Genomic DNA, 26,879 nt, shown 5'->3' on the forward strand with positions numbered 1-26,879 from the left:
AACCAGAGGACGGAAGACCTTGCTCTCTCTGACTCTCCTTCTCTCTCTGTGTAACTCTGACTTTGAAATAAATAAATAAATCTTTTTAAAAAGATTATTTATTTGGAAAGCAGAATTATAGAGAAGCAGAGGCAGAGAGAGAGAGTATTCCATCCTCTGGTTCACTCCTCAAATGGCCACAACGGCCGGAGCTGGGCCGATCTGATGCCAGGAGCCAGGAGCCTTCTCCGGGTCTCCCACATGGGTGCAGGGGCCCAAGGAACCTGGGCAATCTTCTACTGCTTTCCCAGGCCACAGCAGAGCTGGGTCAGAAGTGGAGCAGCCAGGTCTCGAACCAGGGACCATATGGGATGCTAGTATGGCAAGCCCCGGCCAACAATTTTCATTTTTAAAAGGTTATTTGGGCTTTTTCTGTGCAAATGATCTATTCAGCTCCTATGTGAAGGGAAACAAAAATAAATATGCACAAAGCATGCTACAGCCCTTCTAGAACATTTGACTGTAGGAAAGAGGAATAAAAGGACTTCCCTGGTAAGACGTGAGGGCTCAGCAGGAGCCAGATAATGTGGAGGGGGTGCACTCAGGGACCACAGTGTGGAACCTGCCCCGAGGATGCCCAGTACCCACAGGAGATAGGAGACAGGGAGTCTACTCAGAGGTGCAGGACCAAGGCAGAAATGATGAAAAACTACTCCCCCATCTACAAACTCCTGTGCAGCCAGAAAGAAACCAGGCTGTCCCATGTTAGAGCTCCAGAAACTCAGAGTGAGACCAACTGCAAGGCTTCCACCATGGCCTCCTGCCACTGAACTTCCTCATCACTAAGCTGCTCTCCCCCAGGCCTACAGGACTCAAAGATTAGGCAGAATGTCCAAGTTCTTGTTAAGTAAAACCTACACACACACACACACACACACACACGCACAGCACCACACGTGACTGTGGCAACTCTGAAGCTTCCCCAGGTACATTAGTCACCTGACCTATGACCTCTGATATTTTATTCTGCAGTGTCTTCATTTAACTGCAGAAAAACAGTTAAAGACTCCATGTCACACAACAAGCCAGACTGAGAACCCCATTTCTGACTGACATTACTCCGGGCTCTGAGTGCAAACACGGACATTCACACACAGCACTGTGCTCAACCCGACAGTGAGACAAGACAGCAGAACTAAGGCACAGGGCGTCCGCCTCCTACCGCAGCCACACCACACTTCAGCCAGGTGGCACTCGCTCTCGCCGGGCTCTTTGCATAGATCCACCACATCACGGCACGATGTCTCCGGGGTAACTGGAACTTCTGTGAAGTGCTGCTCGTTGTTACTGAGGTATACGGTGAGAAACATCTGGAAACAGGAAGAGAAACACTGAGGTTACTGTACTGTCTGCAGCGGTGGTATTCCCCTTAGATCCTGTCTTCCCAGGGAATCTCAATAGGGAGTGCAAGTGGACGGCACCACAGCCTGGCGGTCCCCTAGCCCATGTGGGACCAGAGGACCTGCCCTCTCCCTGCAGTGCCTGCGGCGTCCTGAGGGACCCCGGAGTACAAACTGGCTCACAGCCCAGTACGACTCCCATCAAATTTGTTTTATTTGTGCTATTTATCAAACACTTCTGTAGTTTTTAGTATGTGCCCACCAACACTACAAATAAATTCTGCTACCAGTCCCTAAGGGTTGCTCAGAAGATCCCACACCCTGAAACTTATAACACACAGGCACTTTCTGGAAGGATGATTAGGAAGCTAACTCAACAGCTTCTGGAGGAGATGGGGACAGGAGACAGAACTGGAGGGAATCTCGCCTTTATATCATGCGCATACGTCCCTATTCAAAAACTGGTGTTTTTAACCTAAGATGTTTTAATCAAATTAAGTAACCCACTTTCAAGTATAAGATTTCATTAGTAAGGTATAAGCAGAAATGATAAGCTATTAAGCTAAAATTTACCTGAATATTCAGATAAGCAGAGAATTAAAATTCATTAAAAATCTTTCTCCCAGTACAAAGAAAGACTGTATCTTAAAAACACTGCTACTGAGCCGGCGCCGTGACTCACTAGGCTAATCCTCCACCTTGCGGCGCCGGCACACCGGGTTCTAGTCCCGGTCGGGGCACCGGATTCTGTCCCGGTTGCCCTTCTTCCAGGCCAGCTCTCTGCTATGGCCAGGGAGTGCAGTGGAGGATGGTCCAGGTGCTTGGGCCCTGCACCCCATGGGAGACCAGGAAAAGCACCTGGATCCTGGCTCCTGCCATCGGATCAGCGCGGTGTGCCGGCTGCAGCGGCGGCCATTGGAGGGTGAACCAACGGCAAAGGAAGACCTTTCTCTCTCTGTCTCTCTCTCTCACTGTCCACTCTGCCTATCAAAAAAAAAAAAAAAAAGGGAAAAAAAAAAAAAACACTGCTACTAAAGAATTCAAGCTTTCACACCTATTAAATTACAAAAATATTTTGCTAACTCCCAATGCTGAAGAAACTGAGTGAAACAGCAAATAAATTTTTGTTAGGAATACAAATGACTAAACCTCTACGATCACACAGTTCAATGAATACACACTCCATGCAAATCAATACATATGAGGATATAAAAAGCAGTAATAATTTCAAAGAGTTATCCCACTGCAAGAATTTATCCTGGGAAAATAATTTTTTTAAGATTTATTTATTTATTTGAAGGTCAGAGTTACACAGAGAGAAGAGAGGCAGAGAGGGGTCTTCCATCCGATGATCCACTCCCTAGAGGGCCGCAATGGCCGGAGCTGCGCCGATCCAAAGCCAGGAGTCAGGAGTTTCTTCCAAGTCTCCCACCTGGGTGCAGGGGCCCAAGGATGTGGGCCATCCTCCACTGCTTTCCCAGGCCACAGCAGAGAGCAGAGAGCTGGATCGGAAGAGGAGCAGCCAGGATTAGAACTGGCACCCATATGGGATGCCAGCGCTTCATGCCAGGGCATTAACCCGCTGCACCACAGTGCCGGCCCCGGGAAAATAATTCTAACTAAAGAAAGAGTGCAATGTCTATGGCACATGCACTTGATGGGCTGGGACAGTCTTTTATAATAGTTAACGAGCATGCTAAACCCTGGGGAGAGTTGGAGCTCTAAGATTACTACAGAAATAGCAGAGTGAGTGGGATCGGGCTGTGGAAACAAGAACGTCATCTAGCAGCCACAGGGTCTGCCAACAGTCATACAACCTCTCCTTCCAGCTTAAAATTCTCCACCTGTGACCCCAGAATCGTGAAAGCTACACCAGACTAAGGGGGTGCCTGTGGAGAGGTGAGGGTGGAAACTGGCTTAGCCACGGGCTCAGGTGCTTCAAGATCTGGTCAGAGTTAGGAGGACACATGCACAGGGAAAGCAGAGGGCTGGCAGCTGTGGAGCTCCTTTTTGTACTAAAACCATGTTTCCAGAAGAAGCCAAAGTTTCCACTTTTTGTAACCAAAGCTCTTAACTCTCACATCTATAACATAAAGTGTAACTCAGAAAAACAGTGGATACTGTTTGAAGAAATGATCTTTTTAAAACCTTTATGGAGTTTTCCAATATAAGCCCAGAAGCTTTCAAGTTAACTGGAAAGTTTTTCATGTTCCAACAAACAGTACTACTATTTTTTTTTTTTTTTTTTTTTTTTAGTGTTTATTTACTTACATGAAAGGCAGAATCAAAGGGAAAGAGAATGGGAGAGTCAGGGAGAGATATCTTCCATCCACTGGTTCACTCCCCAAATAGTTGCAGTGGCCAGACCTGGGCTGATCCGAAGCCAGGAGCCAGGAGCTTCTTCCATTTCTCTCACGTGGGTGAGAGAAGGGCCCAAGTAGAATAGCAATAGAAGATGACCCAGAATATAGAAGATGACCCAGAATATAGAAGAATAGCAGTAGTAGCACCCAAGAAGGGTGCAAAGGCCCAAGTACCTGGGTCGTCATCTATTGCTTTTCCAGGTGCATTAGCAGGGAGATGTATAAGTACAGCAGTCAGGACTCAAATCAGTGCCCATACGGGATGCCAGCACTGCAGATGGCAACTTAACCCACTACACCACAGCGCCGGCCCCTAAACCGTACTACTTAAAGATAGTTTTAGGCCTCAACTTAGCCAACAAGATAGCACTTAAAACTGCTACACAGAAATCAAAAAACCTTGAAAAATAATGAAGATTAATGAAGCTTGCATAATTCTACCCTACCACTGCTCTGGCCAAAAGAGACCACATATTTAATGATGGAGACCAATAACTGATATGTTAAAATCAAACAGTACCTCGCCATACTCCCCAATGTCTGTCACTTTAAAAACAGTAACCGCTCTCAACGTAAATATGCTGGAGACACAGTCTACATACTGAACACACGCTATATCAACAAAGGAGAGGCTATTATGAAAATTAATGGCACACTTCACCTTTTAGTGCTTTCAAACACATTATCTCAGAAATTTACATCAACTCAGATAAGCAGAGCAGGTATTATTTTCTCTTTATAAATGAAGACGGACTCAGAAGTGAGCTACTTTGCCACTGAAATGAGAAGGTCAAGGTACAATTCTGCTCCTCTGCTCTTTGTTGTACTCTTTAAGCTGTCCTTTATAGCAGGAAGATATCAAGAAATGCTCCAATTAACGATGGCAACCCAAATTTTAATAGAGATCTGGCCTTTTACTTTCTGGCAAACCACCGGCTTCATTTATTTAAAAGTATAGTTACTGGCATGTGCATCAGGCCTAGCAGTTAGGACACCCATGACCCACATCAGGATATCCGTATCAAGGCCTTGCTTCAGCTGCAGAGTCTAACATCCTGCTAATGCAGGCCCTGGGAGGCAGCGGGGATGGCTCAAGTGACTGGCTCCCCATCACATACATGGATGACCAAGAGTGAGTTCCTGGCTCTTGCCTCTGACCCAGCACAGCTCCATCCACTGCAGACGTCTGAGGAATGAATCTCAGTCTCTCACAATCTCTCTCCCAAATAAAAAAAAAATTAAATTTTAAAATGGAGTTCAATTACAGCTAAGAATGATGAGAGATGCGTTCCCTTTAAGGTTACTTTTCCCACAGGATTAACCTGGCACAAATGGCAAGTGCATGACTTGACCCCACTGCCACCTTGCACGTATGAAGACTGCCTCTGTGGGGATTTTAGTGCCTGTACTGTGGTCTCGATGCTAGGCAAGCACCATGACATTTCTGCGGACTGCCAGGGAGGAGATCTGAGGTCACTCTTAATTAGAGAACAACCTCAGGGAATTAAGTTCACCTCCTCATCTTCAAAATGAGAGTGTTTAGTTCCCCAGTAGCCACCACTTAAGAAGTGTTTACCAGGCGCCAATAGAGGCCAGCATTTTGCAACTGCCTGCCAGGTGTCACATGATCTGCCCACACCAATGCCCATGCCCCATTACCTTTTAAGCCTCATCTCCTTCTAACCCCCCCCCCATCTTCTCTGCTCCCCCAGCGTCCCCTGTTCCTCGAATGGACCAGGTATGCTCCCACCTGGGAGCCGTGCACTTGCTGCTGCTGTCTGCAGTGCTCTCTGCACTGTGCCAACACAGCTCCTTTCCACATTTCCTCAGGTCTTAACTCCAATGTCACCTCTTCCTGAGGCCTTCCCTAGCCACTCCCCCTAAATTCCAGCAGCAAACACACACCCTGGCTCGCTCCCCGGATTTTTCTCTCCTTGGCACAGTAGCTAACATACCCCGTATTACACTAATCTCATTTTTATAACCTGGCTTCCCTACTAGAACATAAGCTCCTAACACTCGAGGGTTTTGTCTTTGTGCAGTGCCATAACCTCAGCACCTAGAACTGTGTCTGGGTGTCACAGCAGGTGTCAAATCCTGCCGATGTTACTGCAGCTGACTGATGAAGACACTGAAGCACAGAGAGATCAAGTGACTTGCCCAGGCCACGCAGCTATTAAATGGCAAAGCCAAGATCCAAATCCAACCTTGTCCACAGCCTGAGCTCCAGCCACTACTGTTACCTTGCTGTCCCTTTCCTCAGTAGTATCCATATAGAAGAATAATGGCCACACAGTGCCAACTGCATCACTGCCACTCACTGCTTTCAGGGCAGAACCTCACGCCACCGGACCTCCGGGTTTTTTTCACAATGACGTTTCTCTCACGGAAGGCTTGCATGGGTAGCCTGCCTGCCTGCAGGAAAAGGGAGAGCTCACTTCATCACATCCAGTACGCCGTCACGTGTAAGGCACAGCCAGACTAGTGCTGCGAGCTGTGAAGTGAGGGCAGCACATCTTGGAGCCAGTAGGGGGAAAATAGGAAAGAAAAGGACCTTTTTTTCAGGAATTGCTAAACGGTGCAACGTACAGAGAGCGGCAAAGCCAAACACCCTGAAATTACGGAGCGGCCTTCTCATCTCTTCCCTGCAAAAGCCGTCTTACTTCTGTCCCAGCACTCCTTTCGTTCAGTATGTATGGATCATCCACTGTATGATCTGGGCTCTAATGCAGAAATAATCAGAAACAGCTAACACTGCACACAGTCCAAAGCTGAGAGAGAATTGTGTGGAGAGGGACATCCCAGCCCACAGGAGACCCCGGGGAGGGAGGGAGAGGAGTAAAAACCGCCCCCACCTTATGTCCTCCAACGAGTTCCCACTGGGCAAACCTAGCTAGAAGCCAGATGGCGAGAGAAGCCACTGATGCGGTTTCTGGAAGTCATCCTCCTGAGGCATGAAGCAGGGCAGGGGAGATACAGAGTGAAGACAGAGGGTAGGGGGAACAAGCAAAAGGCGGCCAGCATGACAGCATTCCTCTCCCTACTCTGCAGTCAGAGAGGGCTCTGGGAGATCAAGCAACCAGCTCAATGCAGTGAGGGCACAAGACTAGGTCTCAAAGACCATACCATGCAGAGGGAAGGGAACCTCGGTCACCTCTGCGGAAGGGGAAGGCCACAGCAGAGGGAACAAGAGGAAAGGATTACAGGAGATTAATTCAGCGAGGCAAGCGGAAGCCAGATATGCATGTGTTTATAGGCCAAAGGTTTGCAAACCTGGGCATGGACACAGGGTTGTTAAGCATAGATGCTGGGACACACCCTAAGAATTTCTGATTCATAGGTCTAGGGTGTTGACCGAGAATTCCACATTTCCTAACCACCTCCCAGGCGATGCTGATGTGCTAGTCTAGAAACCACACACTGAGAACCACTGCCTAAGACCACAGCAAGGGAGCTGGATTTTAATTTTGAGACCACTGGAGGCAAATCATTAGAGACAGAAAGTAGATTAGTGGTTGCCAGGGGCTGCAGGAAGTAGAAATGGAGGGTGATTGCTAACAGGTACAAGACAACTTTCTGGAGTGATGAAAAATTTTGGAAATTGCAGCAATAGTGGCACAACCTGTGACTACAATAAAAACCAGAGTTGCATACTTCAAAAGGGTAAAAATTTCATGATATGTGAGTTATGTCTCAATTTTTTTTCAAAAGGAGGTCACTGGAGGGTTTTGAACAGGGTGTGCAAATGATCTATGTTACTTTTTTTTTTTTTTTTGACAGGCAGAGTGGACAGTGAGAGAGAGAGAGACAGAGAGAGAAAGGTCTTCCCTTGCCGTTGGTTCACCCTCCAATGGCCGCCGCTGCAGCCGGCGCACCGCGCTGATCCGATGGCAGGAGCCAGGAGCCAGGTGCTTTTCCTGGTCTCCCATGGGGTGCAGGGCCCAAGCACCTGGGCCATCCTCCACTGCACTCCCTGGCCATAGCAGAGAGCTGGCCTGGAAGAAGGGCAACCGGGACAGAATCCGGCGCCCCGACCGGGACTAGAACCCGGTGTGCTGGCGCCGCAAGGTGGAGGATTAGCCTATTGAGCCACGGCGCCGGCCCATCTATGTTACTTTTTAAAAAACTCAATTCTGGCTGCTGCATGAATGACTGGAGGGAGCCAGGGAAGGAAGCCCACTTAAGAGGTCAATGTGGTACCAGCCCCTGGCTCCTATATGGGTACTAGTTGGAGTCCCAGCTACTCCTCTTCTATCCATTTCCCTGCTAACAGCCTGGGAAAACAGCAGAAGATGCCCCAGGTCCTTGGGCCTCTCACCTGTGTGGGAGACCCAGAAGAAGCTCCTGGCTTCGGATCAGCTTCGGATTGAGCCCAGCTCAAGCCGTTTTGGTCATTTGGGCAGTGAACAAGCGGACAAAAGATTTCTCCTTCTCTCTGTCCGTAATTCTGCCTCTCAAATAAATAAATCGTTAAAAGAGAGAGAGGGGTAGATGCAGCCCCACTCAGTAATATGATTGTAGCACAGACTGTGGAAAACAGCAAAGGTGGCAAGAAAGAGCTGGATTTCAGTCACATTTTGAAGGCAGAGCTATCAGCACTTACTCAATGGACAGGCTATGGGATGTGAAGGCAGAGAGGAATCAAGATGAATCTGGACTTGCAGATTAACCAACTGGATCAAAAGGGGTATAATGTATTGAGATGAGGAAGGAGGAACAGGCCAAAGGAGGGCCCACAAGACAGGGACTTCAAAATCCAATGAGACAACTAGCAGACATTATTCAGGACATGTGAGGAAATAGGTAAATGCTTGCACTTGACATCAAGAGACCAGATCAGAGCAGCCAGACAGGAAACCGAGCTGAGGACTGTGCTTTGGGCTAGTTGACAACAACCCAGCGTCCCAGAGCAGATGCAAGCCAGCCGAGGAACCTGAGCAAGAGTCATCAGTAAAAAAACAGAAACCCAGGAGTGTGGTGCAGCAGAAACCATGTTAAAGAACATATTTCAGGGGCCGGCGCTGTGCATAGTGGGTAAAGCTGCCACCTGCATTGCTGGCATCCCATATGGGCACCTGTTCTAGTCCCGGCTGCTCACTTTTGATTCCGCTCTCTTCTATGGCCTGGGAAAGCAGTGGAAGATGGCCCAAATCCTTGAGCTCCTGTACCCACATGGGAGACCCAGAGGAAGCTCCTGGCTCCTGGTTTCGGATCGGCACAGCTCCAGCCGTTGCGGCCATCTGGGGAGTGAACGAGCGGATGGAAGACCTCTCTTTCTCTCTCTGTCTCTTTCTCTCTCTGTGTACTCTGTCATTCAAATAAATAAAATAAATCTTTCTAAAAAAAGATTTTTTATTTACTTGAAAGTCAGAGTACACAGAGAGGTAGAGACAGAGAGAGAAGTCTTCCATCTGCTGGTTCACTCCCCAGATGGCCAGAGCTGCGCCGATCAGAAGCCAGGAGCCAGGAGCTTCCTCCAGGTCTCCCACGCAGGTGCAGGGGCCCAAGGACTTGGGCCATCCTCCACTGCTTTCCTATAACTATACTTCCTATAACCTCACCAAGCTAAAACACCTCTCATGGTACACAGAAAGAGGATTTAACTAAGAAACAGCAACATCAACCAAAGCATCCAGTCTCTCAAACCCATACACACAGACAACCCCACCACAGCTTAGAACACAGGAAAGAGTTCAGAAATGAGATGTAGGTTGTTCCAGTCTTCTGGAATCTTCTGCCTCCCGCTCCTCAGGGAATGTACCCCAAGAGCACCGGCAGATTTGATCCCTAATTCAGACATGCTCTTGTCTCAGCTGTGGCCAGGCTGCCACCCTCTCCAAGAAGTATGCTATGCTGTTTGGTGGTCTCACCTAGGACTATTCCTTCAGGTATCCCCCGTCTCTGAGGGGGCAACCCTTAGGGGTCTTGGAGGAGCCCCTCTCAGGAGCCATGGGGACACTACATCACTGAGTCTCCCCAATAGTGCATTCCAACCTTATAACAGTTGTCAGAGGCCCCTTATGATTTCTGAGCTGCATCTGTCACCAAGAGTTTACTCTTGGGGCCACTATACTGCTTTGTAAAATCTCCACCCATTATCCTAGGTAATGTCTGCCAAGGTTCTGTTAAGGCTCAATTTTTTTAAAAAAGAGCCACAGAGAGGCAGAGAAAAAGAGAGAGAGAGAGAGAGAGAGAGAGAGAGAGAGAGAGAGAGAGAAAGAGGTCTTCCATCCACTGGTTCATTCCCCAAATGGCCACAACAGCCGGAACTGGGCCAATCTGAAGCCAGGAGCTTTTTCCAGGTCTCCCATGTGGGTACAGGGGCCCAAATACTTGGGCCATCTTCTACTGCTTTCCCAGGTCATAGCAGAGAGCTGGATCAGAACAGGAGCAGCGGACTTGAACTGGGCTCAATGTTAAACCTACTTCCACACTAAATGAGTGTATTACTTTTTCTCATGCCATATTTCTGACATCAGCTCAATAGTTTCTATCAGCCAAATTTAATTATTTAATGCAAAATCAGAAAAGTCACATCAATGGGATTTTCTTTTTTACATCACAGTTTCTCTGGTGATGTATAGTTAAGTTAGAATTTGGAAATCAACAACAAGCACATGAAGTCTCAATCCCATCTGAACAATACTCTGTCAAAGTTAATCAGTCACACATGGAGTATACTGGCCATTCACTCAGTATCTAGAGTACACACTCACATGCGGAGCTAGCCAACATTCTTGGGAGGAAACGATACACTATGAAAGGCTTACATTAACTGACAGGAAAATTCACTACATTCTGAAAACCAGGGTGTCATCAGCAAGCGGTCTGCCAATCAACTTCTTCACATGCGTGTGTGAGCTAACAGCTCCACCCTGAGACGCACAGGCGTGATCAGAAGAAGCTCCTGGCTCTGTCTTCCTCTCAACTCCTTGCTGACTTCAACACCTTCCATTCATTCATCCATTTGTATTTACAGGGCACACAAGCAAGTTTAGACAACAGAAATAAAGTGATGAGAAAGCTTGCATCCTTTTCAGCAGAGAGAACAGTAATACACAGGGACACCAAAGTCCACAGAGTGACATGGTAGAGAATTACAAAAGAAAGGCAGGAGGCTGGTGCCACGGCTCACTAGGCTAATCCTCTGCCTTGCGGCGCCGGCACACCGGGTTCTAGTCCTGGTCGAGGCACCGGATTCTGTCCCAATTGCCCCTCTTCCAGGCCAGCTCTCTGCTGTGGTCCGGGAGTGCAGTGGAGAATGGCCCAAGTGGTTGGGCCCTGAACCCGCATGGGAGACCAGGAGAAGCACCTGGCTCCCGGCTTCGGATCAGTGAGGTGCGCCGGCCGCAGCGGCCATTGGAGGGTGAACCAATGGTAAAGGAAGACCTTTCTCTCTCTCTCTCTCACTGTCTACACTGCCTGTCAAAATTTTAAAAAGAAAAAAAAAAAAAAGGTGGGAAAGACAGTTGCATAATCATGATGGGGAAGGGGACATCCAAGCTGGCAGTGAAAAAGCTGTGCACTTGCAACATGTAGGGGAAGGCATCCCATGAAAAGGCCCTGCCTGGGAAGGAGCTAGGACTGCTCCACGACTAGACTGAACGCCACTGCTCTGGAGACGGGGGCCTGTGCCAGTGCCAGTGCCAGTGGACGGCCACTGGGCCCCACCTCACACGGCACCCTTGTGTCAGGAACAAGGAGTGCAGGCTTTGCTGCGAGGGAGTGGGCACTGGAGCAGTGGTTCTCAAAGTGTGGCCCTCGCCAGCAGCAGCCGCATCACCGGGGAACCTGTCAGAACACAACGTCCCAGGCTTTCTAAATCAGAAACACGGGGGTAATCACAAGTTTGAGAATCACTGCATTAGATGACTTTTCCACAAGAAAATAACAAAAAGCTAGGTTTGCGTGATCCGCTATAAGCAATGGATAGCATTAGTTGTTTACTAGTAGATAATAGCAATATACATCAACTGTACAGTGTATTAATCATTATAATGCCAGAGATAACCCAATAACAGCAGAACACCATGATCCATAACACCAGAATGTATCTTGCATATTTTGAATTTAAGAAAATTCCAATAATAAAAAATAAAGGATGAGTATCCCTTATTGCAAATGCTTGGAAACAGAGTATTTTAGATTTGGGATTTTTCCCCCAGATTTTGGAACATTTGCACATATGTAATGAGATACCTTAGGGATGGGACCCAAGTCTAAATACTACCTTCACTTACACACATGGCCTGAATGTAACTTGATACAATGTTTTAGCACACCAACAACGCATCAGGTGAAGTCAAGTGTAAAATGTTTCACTTGTGTCATGTTGGTGCTCAGAAAGTTTCAGATTTTAGAGCATTTTGGATTTCAGACTTTCAGATTAGGAATGCTCAATCTGTATTGAGATCTCCCACCCAAGTACTAACTAGGCCTGACCCTGCTTAGCTTCTAAGATCAGATGAGATCAGGTGCGTTCAGGGTGGTATGGCCATAGACTGTATTAAGATCTAAAACCAGGGTTCAGCATTGTGGAGCAGCGGGTTAAGGGGCTGCTCTGGATGCTGTTTTGAGTCCAGGCTGCTCCACTTCCCATCCAGCTCCCTACTAATGTGCCTGAGAAAGCAGCAGAAGATAGCCCAAATGCTTGAGCCCCTGCACCCACATAGAAGACCCAGATGAAGTTCTGGGTTCCTGGCATCGAATGGACCAGCCCCAGCTGTTGTGGAGTGAGCCAGCAGATGGAAGATCTCTCCCTCTGTCACCCCCACCCTCCACCTTTCAGATAACTAAATAAATCTTAAAACAAGAAATGTTTATCCATAAATGCCTGGCAGCATTTAAAAGGAGGCTTTTTCAATGCCAATCTCAGATGAAAAAACAAAGCATTCTGTTTATTTGGGGATAAATCAAGACATCTTTTCTCTCCTTTTCAAATTTATTTAGATAGGGTTCAAATTGTGATTATATCCTCAATGTAACACACCTCAGGCTACTTTGCTATCAATAGCTCATAAACAATCCAGAAGTAAGTAATGAACTAAAGATATATATGTAGTTAATTCTTCCCCTGCCAACTATTTTGTAAGTTTGATGTTGGCACACTTCCTTCTAAACCAAGCCCTGCTGTTTTGTAGGCATAGGTCTTACCCTACATAAAGTTACTACACAGTAGCTTGCCATTTGCTTCTCTCTGCTTGGCACTCTATTTTTAAGATCCACCCATGATGCTCTGAGTACAACCAATCCACTGCTTCTAGTTCTTTCCTTTCCTTTTTTTTTTTTTTTTTTAAGATTTATTTTTTTAAAGAGTTAACAAAGAGAGGTAGGGACTCAGAGAGGTCTTCCATCCACTGGCCCACTTCCCAGATGGCCACAACGGCTGAGGTTGAGCTCCTGACGCCAGAAGCCAGGAGCCAGGAGCTTCCTCCTGGTCTCCACATGGGTTCAGGGGCCCAAGGACCTGAGCCATCCCCGGCTGCTTTCCCAGGTACTTCAGCAGGGAGCTGGATCAGAAGTAGAGCAGTGGGACACGAACCAGCAGCCATACAGGATGCCAGAGCCACATGCCAGAGCTTTAACCCGCTGAGCCACAATGCTCACTCCTAGTTCTTTCCTTTTCACCTCCCACTTTGCTATGGAAGTGTAGGCAAGAACTACCCTGAGTGAAGGCAATCAAAGTTAAGAATATTCATTCATTCACCCAAACAATATTTATTAAACCCTGCAATGTGTCCAACGCTGAGTTAATGTAAGAAGAACAAAAGTGGAGCCCACAAAGCTCACAGAACAGTGAATTTCCCCAAGACACAGCCCAGGTCCAGCGAGAACTGAAGACAGCCTGACACAGCATGTAAGCAGCCAATGCAAGCAGGAGGTTGACAAGCAGGAAGAGAACATGGGCAAGACAGACAAAACCCAGCTCGCCATCCTGACTACAATCCTGGCACGGGCTGGACGCAGGAAGGGACAGATCAAGTCTCAACCCACCAGCCCCAGACATGCTGCAAAACTTGCAACAAAGAAACTCGTTTCATACGCACATAGTGAGGGCAACGTTGGGGCAGCAGAGTGGGTCATCGGGCACGAAATGCAACAGGCGACAACTTGCTGTGGGCAAAAGGAAGGAATCACATCTTCAGCCCACAGAGAACCCTAACGCAGATTCCTTTAGGATCCTGTAAGAGGAAGTACACAGACCCTCCCAGGATTCCAAAGGCAGGCTGAAAAGTCAAGGGCAAGCAGACACTCCTCCATGGCACATGGAGCCAGGCGCTCCACCACGGCCAGTGAAGTATTTTAAACACAGACATGTTTGGTGCTCTGTCTTTCAGTCATTTGTACTATGTGGCAAACTAGACTAAAAATTCTGGAATGGATAAGTATCACTGAGACAAGCAGGTTGAAACCCACTAGGCCAGACTACATAAAGAAACGTGGCTCAGGGCTCAGGGGTTTGCATGCAGTCCGGTAAGAGAATGCAGTCTGGAAGAGTTCTGGGTGGGGGAGTCACGGTGCTGGTGCAGAGAGACCACTATGGAAGCAGTGGACGCATGAGGGGAAGGTGCAGGGAACAAGTAAGACTAAGACTAAGTGAGGGGTGCAAATGAGAGCACTGCACCAGTCCAGGCAAGAGGCTGCACAAAGCAGAAAGGAGCCCCAGGCCTGGAGAGAGGGCACTAAGTCACAGGGAACAAACAGCGGGCAGAGGATGAAAGGAAGGGAAGCAGGATGAACGCCCAGGTCTCCTGCTGTGGAGAGCAGCGAGCAAACCCACCAGGGAAAGAGCCCGTCTGCAAACCATTACCCAAAATAGCTACCCTTGGGGCAAGTGCTGTGGTATAGCGGGTGAAGTTGCCACCTGCAGTGCTGGCATCCCACATGGGTGCTGGTTCGAGCCCTGGCTGCTCCACTTCTGATCCAGCTCTCTGCTGTGGCCTGGGAAAGCAGTAGAAGATGGCCCAGGTCCTTGGGCCCCTGCACCCACGTGGGAGACCCAGAAGAAGTTCCTCGCTCCTGGCTTTGGATCAACACAGCTCTGGCCATTGTGGCCAACTGGGGAGTGAACCAGCAGATGGAAGATCTCTTTCTCTCTCTTTCTCCCTCTCTCTCTGCATCTTCTTATCTCTGTGTAACTCTTTCAAGTAAATAAATCTTAAAAAAAAAATTGCTTCTGGGGCCGGCACTGTGGTACAGCGGCTTAATGCCCTGGCCTGAAGCGCCAGCATCCCATATGGGTGCTGGTTCAAGACCCGGCTGCTCCACTTCCTGTCCAGCTCTCTGCTGTGGCCTGGGAAAGCAGTAGAAGATGACCCAAGTCCTTGGGCCCCTGCACCCACGTGGGAGACCCGGAGGAAGTTCCTGGTTCCTGGCTTTGGACTGGCGCAGCTCCGGCAGTTGCGGCCATCTGGGGAGTGAACCATCAGATGGAAGACCTCTCTCCCTCTCTCTCTCTCTATGCCACTCCTCTCTCTGTGTAACTCTTTCAAGTAAAATAAATAAACCTTTAAAAAAAATTGCTTCTTTCCAGGAAATGAACCAATTTTCCCAAAATTGCCCGAGTATTCAAACTAGCAGCTTCATCTGGATGTTTTGACACTGGCATGGAGAGACCTAATGCCAGCTTTGACTTGATTTTTCCTAGATCTGTCTACTTTGTAACTGTCAGGAAAAGGGAAATACAAATAATATAAAAGCACAGAGATTGAATAACTTTGTAATGGAAAAACATAGAAGTCTCCAGAATAGTTTAGTCATGTAAGAGTGTTCTAAGGGGCCAGCTCTTGGCTTAACAGGTTAAGCTGCCACCTTCAACACTGGCCTCGCATATAGGTACCAGTTTGAGTCCCACCTGCTCCTCTTCCAATCCAGCACCCTGCTAATGCACCTGGGAAAGCAGTGGAAGATGGCCTAAGTACTTGGGCCCTTGCACCCACGTGGGAGACCCGGATAAATTTCCTTGATCCTGGCTTCGGATCAGCCCAGCTCTAGCCGTTGCAGTCATTTGGGGGAATGAATCAGCTGATGGTAGACCTCTGTATCTCCCTCTCTCTGTAACTCTGCCTCTCAAATAAAATAAATAAATCTTAAAAAATCATTGTTCTAATGCATTTATTATGGATTCCTAAGAAATCTGAACACCTCATTCAGGTTTCTTTTCTTTTTTTTTTTTTTTTTTTTTTTGACAGGCAGAGTGGACAGTGAGAGAGAGAGAGACAGAGAAAGGTCTTCCTTTGCCGTTGCTTCACCCTCCAATGGCCACCACGGCCAGTGCGCTGCAGCCGGCGTACTGTGCTGATCCAATGGCAGGAGCCAGGTACTTATCCTGGTCTCCCATGGGGTGCAGGGCCCAAGCACTTGGGCCATCCTCCACTGCACTCCCAGGCCACAGCAGAGAGCTGACCTGGAAGAGAGGCAATCGGGACAGAATCCGGCGCCCCAACCGGGACTAGAACCGGGTGTGCCGGCGCCGCAAGGCGGAGGATTAGCCTAGTGAGCCGCGGCACCGGCCTTACCTCATTCAGTTTTAAAGAACCAGAAGGCTTCCTCTCAGCCTGAATGTTTTAATTTTACTTTTTAATTGAAAGACAGACAGAGGCAGAGAGATTTTCCATCTGTTGGTTTACTCTCCAAATGCCTTTATCAGCCAGGAGTGGGCCAGGCAGAAACCAAGAGCTGAGAAACCAATCTAGGGCTTCCTATGTGCATGGCAGGGGTCCAGGTACCTGAACCATCACCTGCTGCCTTTCGTGGTGCACAGTGCAGGATGCTGGAAGCAGAGTGGACTCAGGGCTCGAACCCAGGCACTCCAATGTGAGACCTGAGGGTCCCAGCAGCATCTTAACCACTGCACCAAAATCCCACCCTCAAGTGTAAATTTAAATCATTCTCTGGAGCTCCTCAGTTCTCTGATGATATGATTTAGTTTCTCTTTAGTCCCAGAAAAGGTGCTCATGGCTACAGCTACAGGAGTGACCTCTGCCCTGGTCCTATTTCAACCCTGGGTGAGTCTTCCTGCTTCTTCACTCACTTCAGGGCTTCCAAATGTCACCAGGACAAGTTATTAGAACAGGTGACAAATCGTGTTAAGTTCACCGCCCAGTTCTTACTATCAGCAGGCCTGCAGTGTGGTAAAAGAACCCTTGCATTCACTTCCACAGTGATGTTCTAAGCCCCTCCCACTCCTGGCCAACTTCCCAAGTCCCACTGGGCCCCTCGGAGATCCATTCCCCACACAGCAACAGAGTGAGCTTTTCTATAAAGCAGATGGTGTCACATTTACTACCTGGAGCTCCTGTGGCAGCTACCAGTGCGCCGGCCCAGACAAACCCATAAGCTGGAAGGTCTTCAACTCTGCTCTTCCCACTCTCTCCTTGCTATCAACCTCGAAGAGCCTCTGGCCCAGTCCCTGGGAATCCTGCAACTTAAAATGCTCCACCCACAGCTAAAATGTTTCCTCTCCAGCCATCCAAACTACAGCAGCTTTCCCTATCACATTACTCCCCAAATCCCACTTAGCGCTCATGCTTCTCTTCATTGCTTATGGTCGGTCCCCACACACACCCAAACTCCCCAGTAAGCTCCATGAAAGGTAAGCTCCTTGAAAACTGTCCTATGGCTCTTAGAACACTGCCTGGAACACAGTGGATGCCCCCAAAAGGCCATCCAAAAATAATCATCCAGTCAGTGAGAATGAACAGCAGTAATTAACATGATTTCATTCCAAATCTGCCACTAATTTACCTCCAACAAATTCCTCTGCCTGCTGAATCACCACCCGCTGCACAGCCCAGGAGCTACGAGTGGAGCATCATCCCTGCACGCCACTTTGACGAGCCTTCAGGTCATTGCCGCTCCAAGCGGGCACTTGGCCATGGTGAGGATGACTGCCATCTCCCGGCACCGGTCATGCTTCCCTGCACTCAAGGTCTCCCAACATGCTCGTTGCACTTCAGCCATTCTCCCCACATTACAGATACCACCTCCAGGAAGGTGCAGTCCAACACTCCTGAGTCAGGGGTTAATTAGGACGCTCCTTCTCTTTCCCTGTAGATGTGGGAGCCCTGTGATCTCTACGGATGGGGAACAGAGTCACTGAGATGTTGCTTTCACACAGGGAAAGGTAAGCATCTCCATTTATATCACTTGAAATGACAAAACAACTATTTGCCAATTTCCTTGTCCAGTTTGGATTTAAATAGGGGAAGATGTCTTCAACTTTTTCTACTTCAAAAATAATTATTGTTGACTATGAGAACAGGTATTTGAAGTTACATCATGGCTACCGTTTGCCATGTCAAGTATACAAAAGGGAGTCTGACCCAGGAAGCCACAATCTTTTTTTGGACAGGCAGAGTGGACAGTGAGAGAGAGAGACAGCGAGAAAGGTCTTCCTTTTCCATTGTTTCACCCCCCAATGGCCGCTGCGGCCGGTGCACCGCACTGATCTGAAGCCAGGAGCCAGGTGCTTCCCCTGGTCTCCCATGTGGGTGCAGGGCCCAAGGACTTGGGCCATCCTCCACTACACTCCCAGGCCACAGCAGAGAGCTGGACAGGAAGAGGAGCGACCGGGACAGAATCCGGTGCCCCAAGCAGGACTAGAACCCGGTGTGCCGGCCAGGCAGCCACAATCTTCAACAGAGCATGTATCTGCAGGAGGACCTGCTTCAAACTCATTTCTGCCAGTGACCAAGAGCAAATTACTTAAATCCTCGGGGCTTCTTATTCCAGCTCTGTTGCATGAAAATGGGAAAACCAACTTCACAGTGTAATAAAGAGAGATTAGTTGGGAGGACCAAGCTCAATCCCTGTGCACAGTTTTAGGCACACAAAGGGACTCTGAGGGGATGCGCCTTCACCTGCCCCTAGGAGGGCAGTTGCAGAACAGGGCATGGGACCCCCTACTTTACATATAAATTGCCCATTTTACTGTGGAAGACAGGTAAATTGCCTTAATCTTTTATAAATTATTACCACTAGTAGTTAAAATTGTTATTCTAGAGGCCAGCATTGTGGCACAGCAGGTTAAACTACCACCTGCAACACTGGGCACCAGTTCCTATCCAGCTCCCTGCTAATACACCTGGAAAAGCAGTAGAAGATGGCCCACATGCTTAGGCCCTGCCACCCTCATGAGAGACCTGGACAGAGTTCCAGGTTCCTGGCTTTGGCCTGGCCCAGCCCCAGCCGTTAAGACCATTTGGAGACTGAACCAGCAGATGGATCTCTCTCAGGGCAGGCACTGTGACATAACGGGTAAAGCTGCTGCTTGCAACCCCAGCATCCCATATGGGCACCAGTTCCGAGTCCCAACTGCTTCATTTCCTTTCCAGCTCCCTGCTAAAGAGCTTGGGAAAGCAGCTGAAGATAGATGGCCGGAGTGCTTCAGGCCCCTGCACCCATGAAGCTCCTGGCTCTGGTTCAGCCTGGCCAAGCCCTGGGGCATTTGAGACCATTTGGGGACTGAACTGATGGAAGATCTTTGTCTTTCCTTCTCTCCCTGTAACTCTGCCTTTCAAATAAATAAATAAATCTTAAAAAAGAAAGAAATAAATAAAGGAAAGGAAAAAGACCTCTCTATAACTCTGCCTTTCAAATAAATAAAATAAATTTTTTAAAAAATTGTTATTCTATAACAGTTTCTTCATGATGGTTTTTAACTTGTCTACGCTTGTGCCTTAAGGGATTTCTGGTTGAAATGTTTGAAATTGAAATGAAGTAGTAGTACTAAGTTATAAATGTGATTCTGGAGAATAATTGATATACGCATTTCAAAAGTAAAAGATCAGCACCTACTGGTCAAATAAACATTTTCATTACTAATCTAGTTCTATTATCATCTGAATAAATCATCTGTTTCTGAATATATTATGTAGAAAAAGGTTAAACATGACCGCAGTTGCTAAATCTGTAAAGCTACTCTCCCTGCCCACCAGCTAATAATGTTTAGAATTTGCATTTCTTTGATAAGACCATTTTCTTTGGTAAGACCTTAAGCAAAGTGTTCTAAGAATCCCTGCCTCCTTAACACTCTGTGTTCCTAAGGGCCGTGCTCCTGGCCTGTCCCAGTAAGATGGAGAATTTTCGCATCTCCTTTACAATCCAACCGCAGTACACACTTCATACACACTTCCATCATCGGTGTTTTCTTTTCCCAGTTACATCTGATAAGAAAATTGTTCTGTTCATTACCTAGCACATCATCAAAAGAACAAGTATTTAAATAATGTTTGACTGGATTAAGTGGCATGAGCTGAGAAGAATCCTCTGGATTCCTAAACCCTTATGTCTCATTCTTCTTATTCTTCCAGATACCTGGTAGAGGAAGGTGGTGAGAGGTTTCTAACTCACGGTGACAAACCGTGCTAGCACAGGCTGGCTCACAGCTCTCCTACTGGAGCTAGACAGGGGCTGAGCAACACAGGAGCTTCAAGAAGCATTCAGCATTAAATTAGCTTTAGAAAGACTTTTCACAGAGTGCCACACATTGTGGTAGATTACCAAAAGAGATAAAGGTCTACAGTATTCCTTAAAAACTCCAGGAAACAATGCTGTGTTTTGTTTTCACTGTTGGGATAAAGGGATGAAGAGAAGGAAAACAATTCTTCCTCCTAAAAGCAATGTATAAATAAAAGACCTTCTGCATCCCTGCCAGACTAAACACTCTTTAATTTTTAAAATATAAGCAGGCATGTATTTATGCATATTTCTTTTAAAAATCTACATTTAGTTTCACTGAAAATACACAAATTTTCAAAAGTCTTCAGCTTTAATTAATACAGCCTGAGTCACAAGACAACAAAGCTAACTACAGCACATGAAATGTGAGACAGTTTGCACATTTTTAAAAATAGATTATTGGTTTAATAGCCTTTGGGAATTACAATTGTGTAAAGACAGAAAACATCTTTACAAACTTAATCTACACCTTCTTTTGGAATAAAAACTGATCTAAGCTACCTTGCTATATTTTTACTCAACAAAAAACAATTTTTTCAGAACACAGTATAGCCATATAAATCCAATGTCCCAATTCTGTATCTTGAAAAATTTTTAGTTTCAAAATACAATTTCAGTTTGGGAAGTATGTGCAAATAAAACCATGTGTTTTTAAACGCTTTAAAGTCAAGTCTTTAAAGCAAAAGTGAGGGCAGAGCCGCACAGTGGAAGCGGGGGCCCATTAAAGCAAAAGTGAGGCTACTGGTCTTCTAGCTGCACAGACAGCACAGTTACCTTCAGAAACAAATTCCCTGACCAGGTGTCAACCTGCTAAAAGGAAATACTGCAGTAGCCAATATTTTTGTTCTAGACTCCACAGTTGAAAGCTCAAACGATCAGACTTTATTACATCATAAAACAGTTAGAAATAATTATGTCTCTACAGCAGTAAAAAGATAAAATGTCATACATTTAAAAATTAAGCCATGATCAGTTCAACTGATCATTTTAAATACATAATAATTTCCTTGAAAATATTATCTGTATAAGGGCTCCATGATGACATTCTGTTGACTTATAATATAGTAGCCACAGGGGCCGTCATTGTGGCATAGCGGGTAAAGCCGCTGCCTGCAGTGCCAGCATCCCATATGAGCACCAGTTTGAGTTCCAACTACTCTGCTTCCAATCCAGCTCTCTGCTATGACTTGGGAAAGCAGCAGAAGATGGCCCAAGTTCTTGGGTCCCTGCACACACGTGGGAGACCCAGAGGAAGCTCCAGGCTCCTGGTTCCTGGTTCTGGATTGGCACAGCTCCAGCCATTGTGGCCATTTGGGCAGTGAACCAGCAGAGGGAAGACTGACTTTCTCTCTCTGCCTTTCAAATAAATAAATAAATAAATAAAAATCTTAAAAAAAATACAGTAGCCATGAGGTATGTATGGCTATTTAAACATAAATAAAATTAGTGGGGCCAGCATTGTGGCACAGCAAGTTAAAGGCCTGGCTTGAAGCACCAGCATCCCACATGGGCGCTGGTTCTAGTCCTGGCTGCTCCATTTCCGATCCAGCTCTCTGCTATGGCCTGGGCAAGCAGCAGAAGGTGGCCCAAGTCCTTGGGTCCCTGCACCCACTTGGGAGTCCCGGAAGAAGCTCCTGGCTTCCGACTTCAGATCAACTCAGCTCCAGCCATTGCGGCCATTTGGGAAGAGAACCAGCAGAGGGAATCTCTCTCTCTCTCTCTCTCTCTCTCTGCCTCTACCTCTCTGTAACTCTGTCTTTCAAATAAATAAAAATAAATCTTTTAAAATAATTAGTAATAAATTATAATAAAATTAAATAAGTTTTTTGAAAGTTCAGTTCCACAGTCCATTGCAAGTACAGTAGCCACACGTGGCTGGTGACTACCATACTGGACAGCCAGAAACAGAACATTTCCCTTATAGTTGGGCAGACACCAAACAAATGGCCTCATCTACCTCTAAGTGAAATAAGCAAATTCTAGCCCTCTGGATGTCTGTGTGGCACTGGGGAACACTGTGAGTTCTGTCTTTTGTGAATGTATACCGTATCAGCAACAGGTACAGTTATTTTTTTATTTTTTTAATTTTTTTTTTTTTTTGACAGGCAGAGTGGACAGTGAGAGAGACAGAGAGAAAGGTCTTCCTTTTCCCGTTGGTTCACCCCCAAAGTGGCCACCATGGCTGGCGCATTGCGGCCGGTGCGCTGCGCCGATCCAAAGCCAGGAGCCAGGTGCTTCTCCTGGTCTCCCATGTGGGTGCAGGGCCCAAGGACCTGGGCCATCCTCCACTGCACTCCTGGGTCACAGCAGAGAGCTGGCCTGGAAGAGGAGCAACCGGGACAGAACAGTGCCCCGACCGGGACTAGAATCCGGTGTGCCGGCGCCACAGGCGGAGGATTAGACTATTGAGCCGCGGCGCCGGCTACAGTTAATTTTTATAAAACTATTATCTGAAAAAACAGTGAAACCCTTTGAGTTAGTCAAGCTCTTTCATTAAAATAGTTTTGTTTGAATCTAATACATAAGATATCTAACGTAATTTTCAATGATTAGAAACATCTGCTTTTGATACCGCCTCCATCTGATCCTCTATCCAGTGAGTGGATCACTAAAGGCCACACTTTCAAAGTGCAAATAAGCCTTTCTTCAGTGAACAAAAGTCAGACAGTGTCAAGTATGAAAGATCAATTAGTTTCTCCCCTTCAAGTTACAGAAATATCATAGAACCAGAGATATTAACCATGGCAGGTAACTGAAAATGAGAGTAATTATCACTCCCCTGCCTGCAGTACCCTATCATTACCTCTGTTGTGATCCCCAGCGCTTGCCTATTTATTTTTAGTTAGCCTACTAAAGTCATCTTCTACTGGTTTTGGGTACAATTATCACTTCACATCCCACATAAAAGAAACCAACAGATTTGGTACCAGTTGGTGAGAAAACACACGAACACAATTTATTTGCACATTTTTAATATAATGAAGTCTAAATAGAAAACTCTTATCTTCACAATGCCTTTAAAAGCAGATCAAGGCGGGGCCAGCACTGTGGCCACCACTTGCAATGCTGGCATCCCATATGGGCGCTGGTTTGAGTCCCAGCTGCTCCTCTTCTGATCCAGCTCTCTGCTGTGGCCTGGGAAAGCAGTAGAAGATGGCCCCAAACCCTTGGGCCCCTGCACCCATGTGGGAGACCTGGCTCCTGGCTTTGGACTGGCATAGCTCGGGCCATTTCGGCCAACTGGAGAATGAACCAGCGGATGGAAGACCTCTCTCTCTCTGCCTCTCCTTCTCTCTGTGTGTAACTCTGACTTTCAAATAAATAAATAAATCTTTAAAAAATTTTAAAATAAAAAAAAAGCAAATCAAGGGGCCAGCATAGTGGGTTAAACTACCGACTGGTTTGTGTCTGGCTGCTCCACTTCCAGTCAGCTTCCTGCTAATGCACCTAGGAAAGCAGCGGTGTACAAGTGCTTCAGCCCTGACATCCACCTGTGAGACCTGGAAGAACCTCCTGGCTCCTGGTTTCAGCCTGACCCAACCCTGGGTACTGCAGCCACTTGGGGAGTGAACCAGCCAATGGAAGATCCTCACCCCACCCCCATAAATATTTCAAATAAAATAAATAAATCTTTTTTTTAAAAAAAGGAAAAGAAAAGAGGGGCCAGCACTGTAATGTAACAGGTAAAGCCACCGCCTGCAGTGTCGGCATCCCACATGGGTGCTGGTTCAAGACCCAGCTTCCCTATTTTTGATCCAGCTCTCTGCTATGGCCTGGGAAAGCAGAAGATAGCCCAAGTCCCGGGCCCCTATACCCGCGAGGGAGACCCAGAAGAAGCTCTTGGCTCCTAGCTTCAGATCGGCCCATCTGACTGTTGCAGCCATCAGATGAGTGAACCAGTGGATGGAAGATCTCGCTCTCTGCCTCTGCCTCTCTGTAACTCAGCCTTTCAAGTAAATAAATAAATCTTTAAAAAAAAAAAAAAAAGCCACTCAAGGAATGAGCTTAATGCCACAGAACTGTACACTTCAAAAATGGCTAAAATGGTTAGTGATATGTCTATTTTAAATGTTTTAAGAAGTTATCAAGGCAACTGCCTACACTCTGAGATTACCTTTTTTATATTAAGCATAATGCTTTTCCTGACAAATTGGAATTTTTAAAATAACAAAACAAAACTTCACTTATGCTGGAATGAAGATCCAAGCACATTAAAAAGTTGGAGAAATATGTTAAGATAAACTTTTATTAAGTATCCAAAATATTTCAGTATAAAGAAACATAACATGAGGCTGCTAAATGAAACATTATTTCTGAGGCACAAGAACCTCCAGTTTAAACAATACAGTGTTGCAAACTGAGGAAAAGTTTTTTTTTATCTTGGACCTATTCAGAACTACCCAATTAATCTCCCTTCCCTCACAAACAGCAACTCTAATCCTCAAAACCATCCTAAGAGCTGGGTACTATCATCATCCCGGTTTTACAGACAATGAAACTGAGGGACGAGTCATTTGAAACAAAACAAAACAGGATCAGCCATTAGCCAAGCGGCTAGGACACAAGCATCCCATACCAGAGGACCTGGGTTGGATCAGAGCTCTGGCTCCTAACCAGTTTCTCACCAATGCAGGCCTTGGAAGGAAGCGGTGAGGACTCAAGAAACCAGGCTTCTGCCGCCCATGCTGGGGCCCTGGATAGCATCCCTGGGCCCTGCATCGGACCTGTTCCAGAGCCCACCACTGTGGGCCTTTGAGAAGCGAACCAGCTTTCTCTGTGTCTCTCTGCCTCTCAAATTAAGAAACAAATCCCTATATCACTAAAGGACGTAGCTGAGCGAAAACTAAAGTGTTAGACAGCCAAACTGCTGAGTCTGTGCTAAGATGCAGAAAGGCAACCAGAAAAACCACACCACTAAATCGAATTCAACCTCAAGAGCCACAGAACTTTTCTATGAATTCTGATCATCTGGACTGGAGTCGGAAGAAGGAAAACCTCCCTAGGTTTTAAAGAAACTCTAAAGGATACCTTGACATAAAACTGATCTTTAAGGAAGAAACCAGATTGCAACAACCAACACCTGTCCTTTTGCTGCTATTTTCCAGGAAAAATTCAGACAATCTGTAAAAGTTAAACCACGACAAAGAAACGTAAACGTATGGAATAAAAACCCAAACAAAAGCTTTCCACCCATATCCAGAGTACGTATTTGAATACTGGGCATTCCCATCCTCAACCAAACTTCATACCAGATAGTAAGCTAGGATGCAGAACGCTTATTAACACTTCCAAATTCCCTGAACCCCAACAGAACAGCCTATCCCACACCGATCCAACTTTTGTATCCGTCCCGTTCGTGCTGTGCCCTACCGAGGCACAGCAAGGGAGTGAGGAGACAGCAGGTTACACTCCCGCCGCCTGACCGTAAATAAACTAATCTTGTCCCGACTCCACTCCACAGATGTTGTAAGGACTGTTCCTCTGAACAAGTGAACGCACGGACGGGATGCCTGCCAACGCGGGCCCGCTTCGGTGGCACACGCGTGAGCAGCCCGCACCTGGAAGCTGCGGGAGCCCCTGCGACCCCTCTCGCGGGGTCCGGCCACGCGCGCCGCCGCCGGCCGGGAGCCGGGCACCGGGGTTGCCCTGCGAGCCGAAACTTCACAGACAGCACTAAACCAGTTTCCACCGAGATGCTTCGACACAGCTCCCACCGCAGGTCTCTCAGGATCGAAATTCGATTACGGCCACGGCACAGGCTCCCTTTACAAGTACGCGTGCTGCACGCCAGTAAAAAGTTTAAAAATAAACAGCCAACGCAAGGAACAAGGTTCACGAGTCCCCTAGTCCTGACCTTCAAGAACCGCAACAGCAACAAAAATCAGGCAGGGGAAGTTGGAGGGGCTTGTTACCGCCGCTCCACTCACTTCGGGGCGGCGGCGGGGACCCCAGGGCGCCCGCGACACCCGGCCCCGCTCCCCGCCCGCGACCCCGCACGCTTCCGGCCCCCGCCCGTCCGCTCACCGGCATCATCTTGGCTCCGAACTGCATGGAAGCGGGCGGCCAGACCGCGCCGCGGCCGAGCTCCAGCGCCCGCGGGCCGGGGTGCGGGGGAGGGGAGCGGAGAGTCCGGCGGCCGGGAGGCGGCGGACCTGTTGCGAGGCGGCGGCGCGCCGGTCCTCAGGGCCGTCCCCGCGGGCTGAGGCGCCACCGAGCCTCAGCGAGGCGCACGCCCCGGCAGGGCCCCCCCGGACGCGGCTTTGTCTCCTCAGCGCTCGCGACCGCAGGGGCTGCCTCCTCCGCTCCGAAACCAACTAATCCCGGGCCCGGCCCCGCGGAGCCCGCGCCGGCTCCGCCCCCGGCCGGCCCCGCCCGCCGCCCGCCGCGCGCCCAAGGGGAGGGGGCCTCGGGCCCCGGAGAGGCGCGCGCCTGCGCGGACGCGCGGCGGCGGCGTGGGAGGCGGGGGCCGGCGGCCTCTTCTTTCTTCGCGCGGGGCGGGAAGTGCAGCCGGGGGCGCGCGGCCGGGGGCAGGGGTGCGCGCCTCCGGGACAAGCGAGGCGAACCGGGGTACTAGGAGGCGGCGCCTCGGGAAAAGAGGGTCATGAAAGACGCGAACGGAGGCCGAGGCTGCGGCTGTTTCCTGCTTGGCAGTTCCCGGCAGAAGTGCCCGGGGGTT

At 47.9% G+C, this 26,879-nt stretch overlaps 1 protein-coding gene across 4 annotated transcripts in view; it reads right to left on the reverse strand.

Annotated features, from left to right (window-relative positions):
* The window catches only part of TP53BP2 (tumor protein p53 binding protein 2), a 64,840-nt gene extending 38,325 nt beyond the window's left edge, over window positions 1-26,515 (reverse strand). For 3 of the 4 annotated variants that reach the window (XR_016218877.1, XM_089311424.1, XM_089311423.1), the window contains exons 1-2: window positions 26,228-26,515; window positions 1,202-1,349 (exon numbers count right to left, since the gene is read on the reverse strand). Coding sequence is in view for 3 of the 4 variants with exons in the window: in XM_089311424.1 (XP_089167550.1) it covers window positions 1,202-1,349; window positions 26,228-26,254 (175 nt within the window). In the remaining variant the exon portion in view is untranslated. Of the gene's footprint in view, window positions 1-1,201; window positions 1,350-2,690; window positions 2,882-26,227 lie in introns of all 4 variants that reach the window. The other variant, XM_089311425.1, reaches the window with a different exon arrangement.
* Between the last annotated feature and the right edge of the window lie 364 nt (window positions 26,516-26,879).

The sequence above is a fragment of the Oryctolagus cuniculus genome, chromosome 13, assembly GCF_051225735.1.
Source record: "Oryctolagus cuniculus isolate XC-2025 breed Fujian yellow rabbit chromosome 13, ASM5122573v1, whole genome shotgun sequence".
In the NCBI taxonomy this organism is placed as follows: domain Eukaryota; kingdom Metazoa; phylum Chordata; class Mammalia; order Lagomorpha; family Leporidae; genus Oryctolagus; species Oryctolagus cuniculus.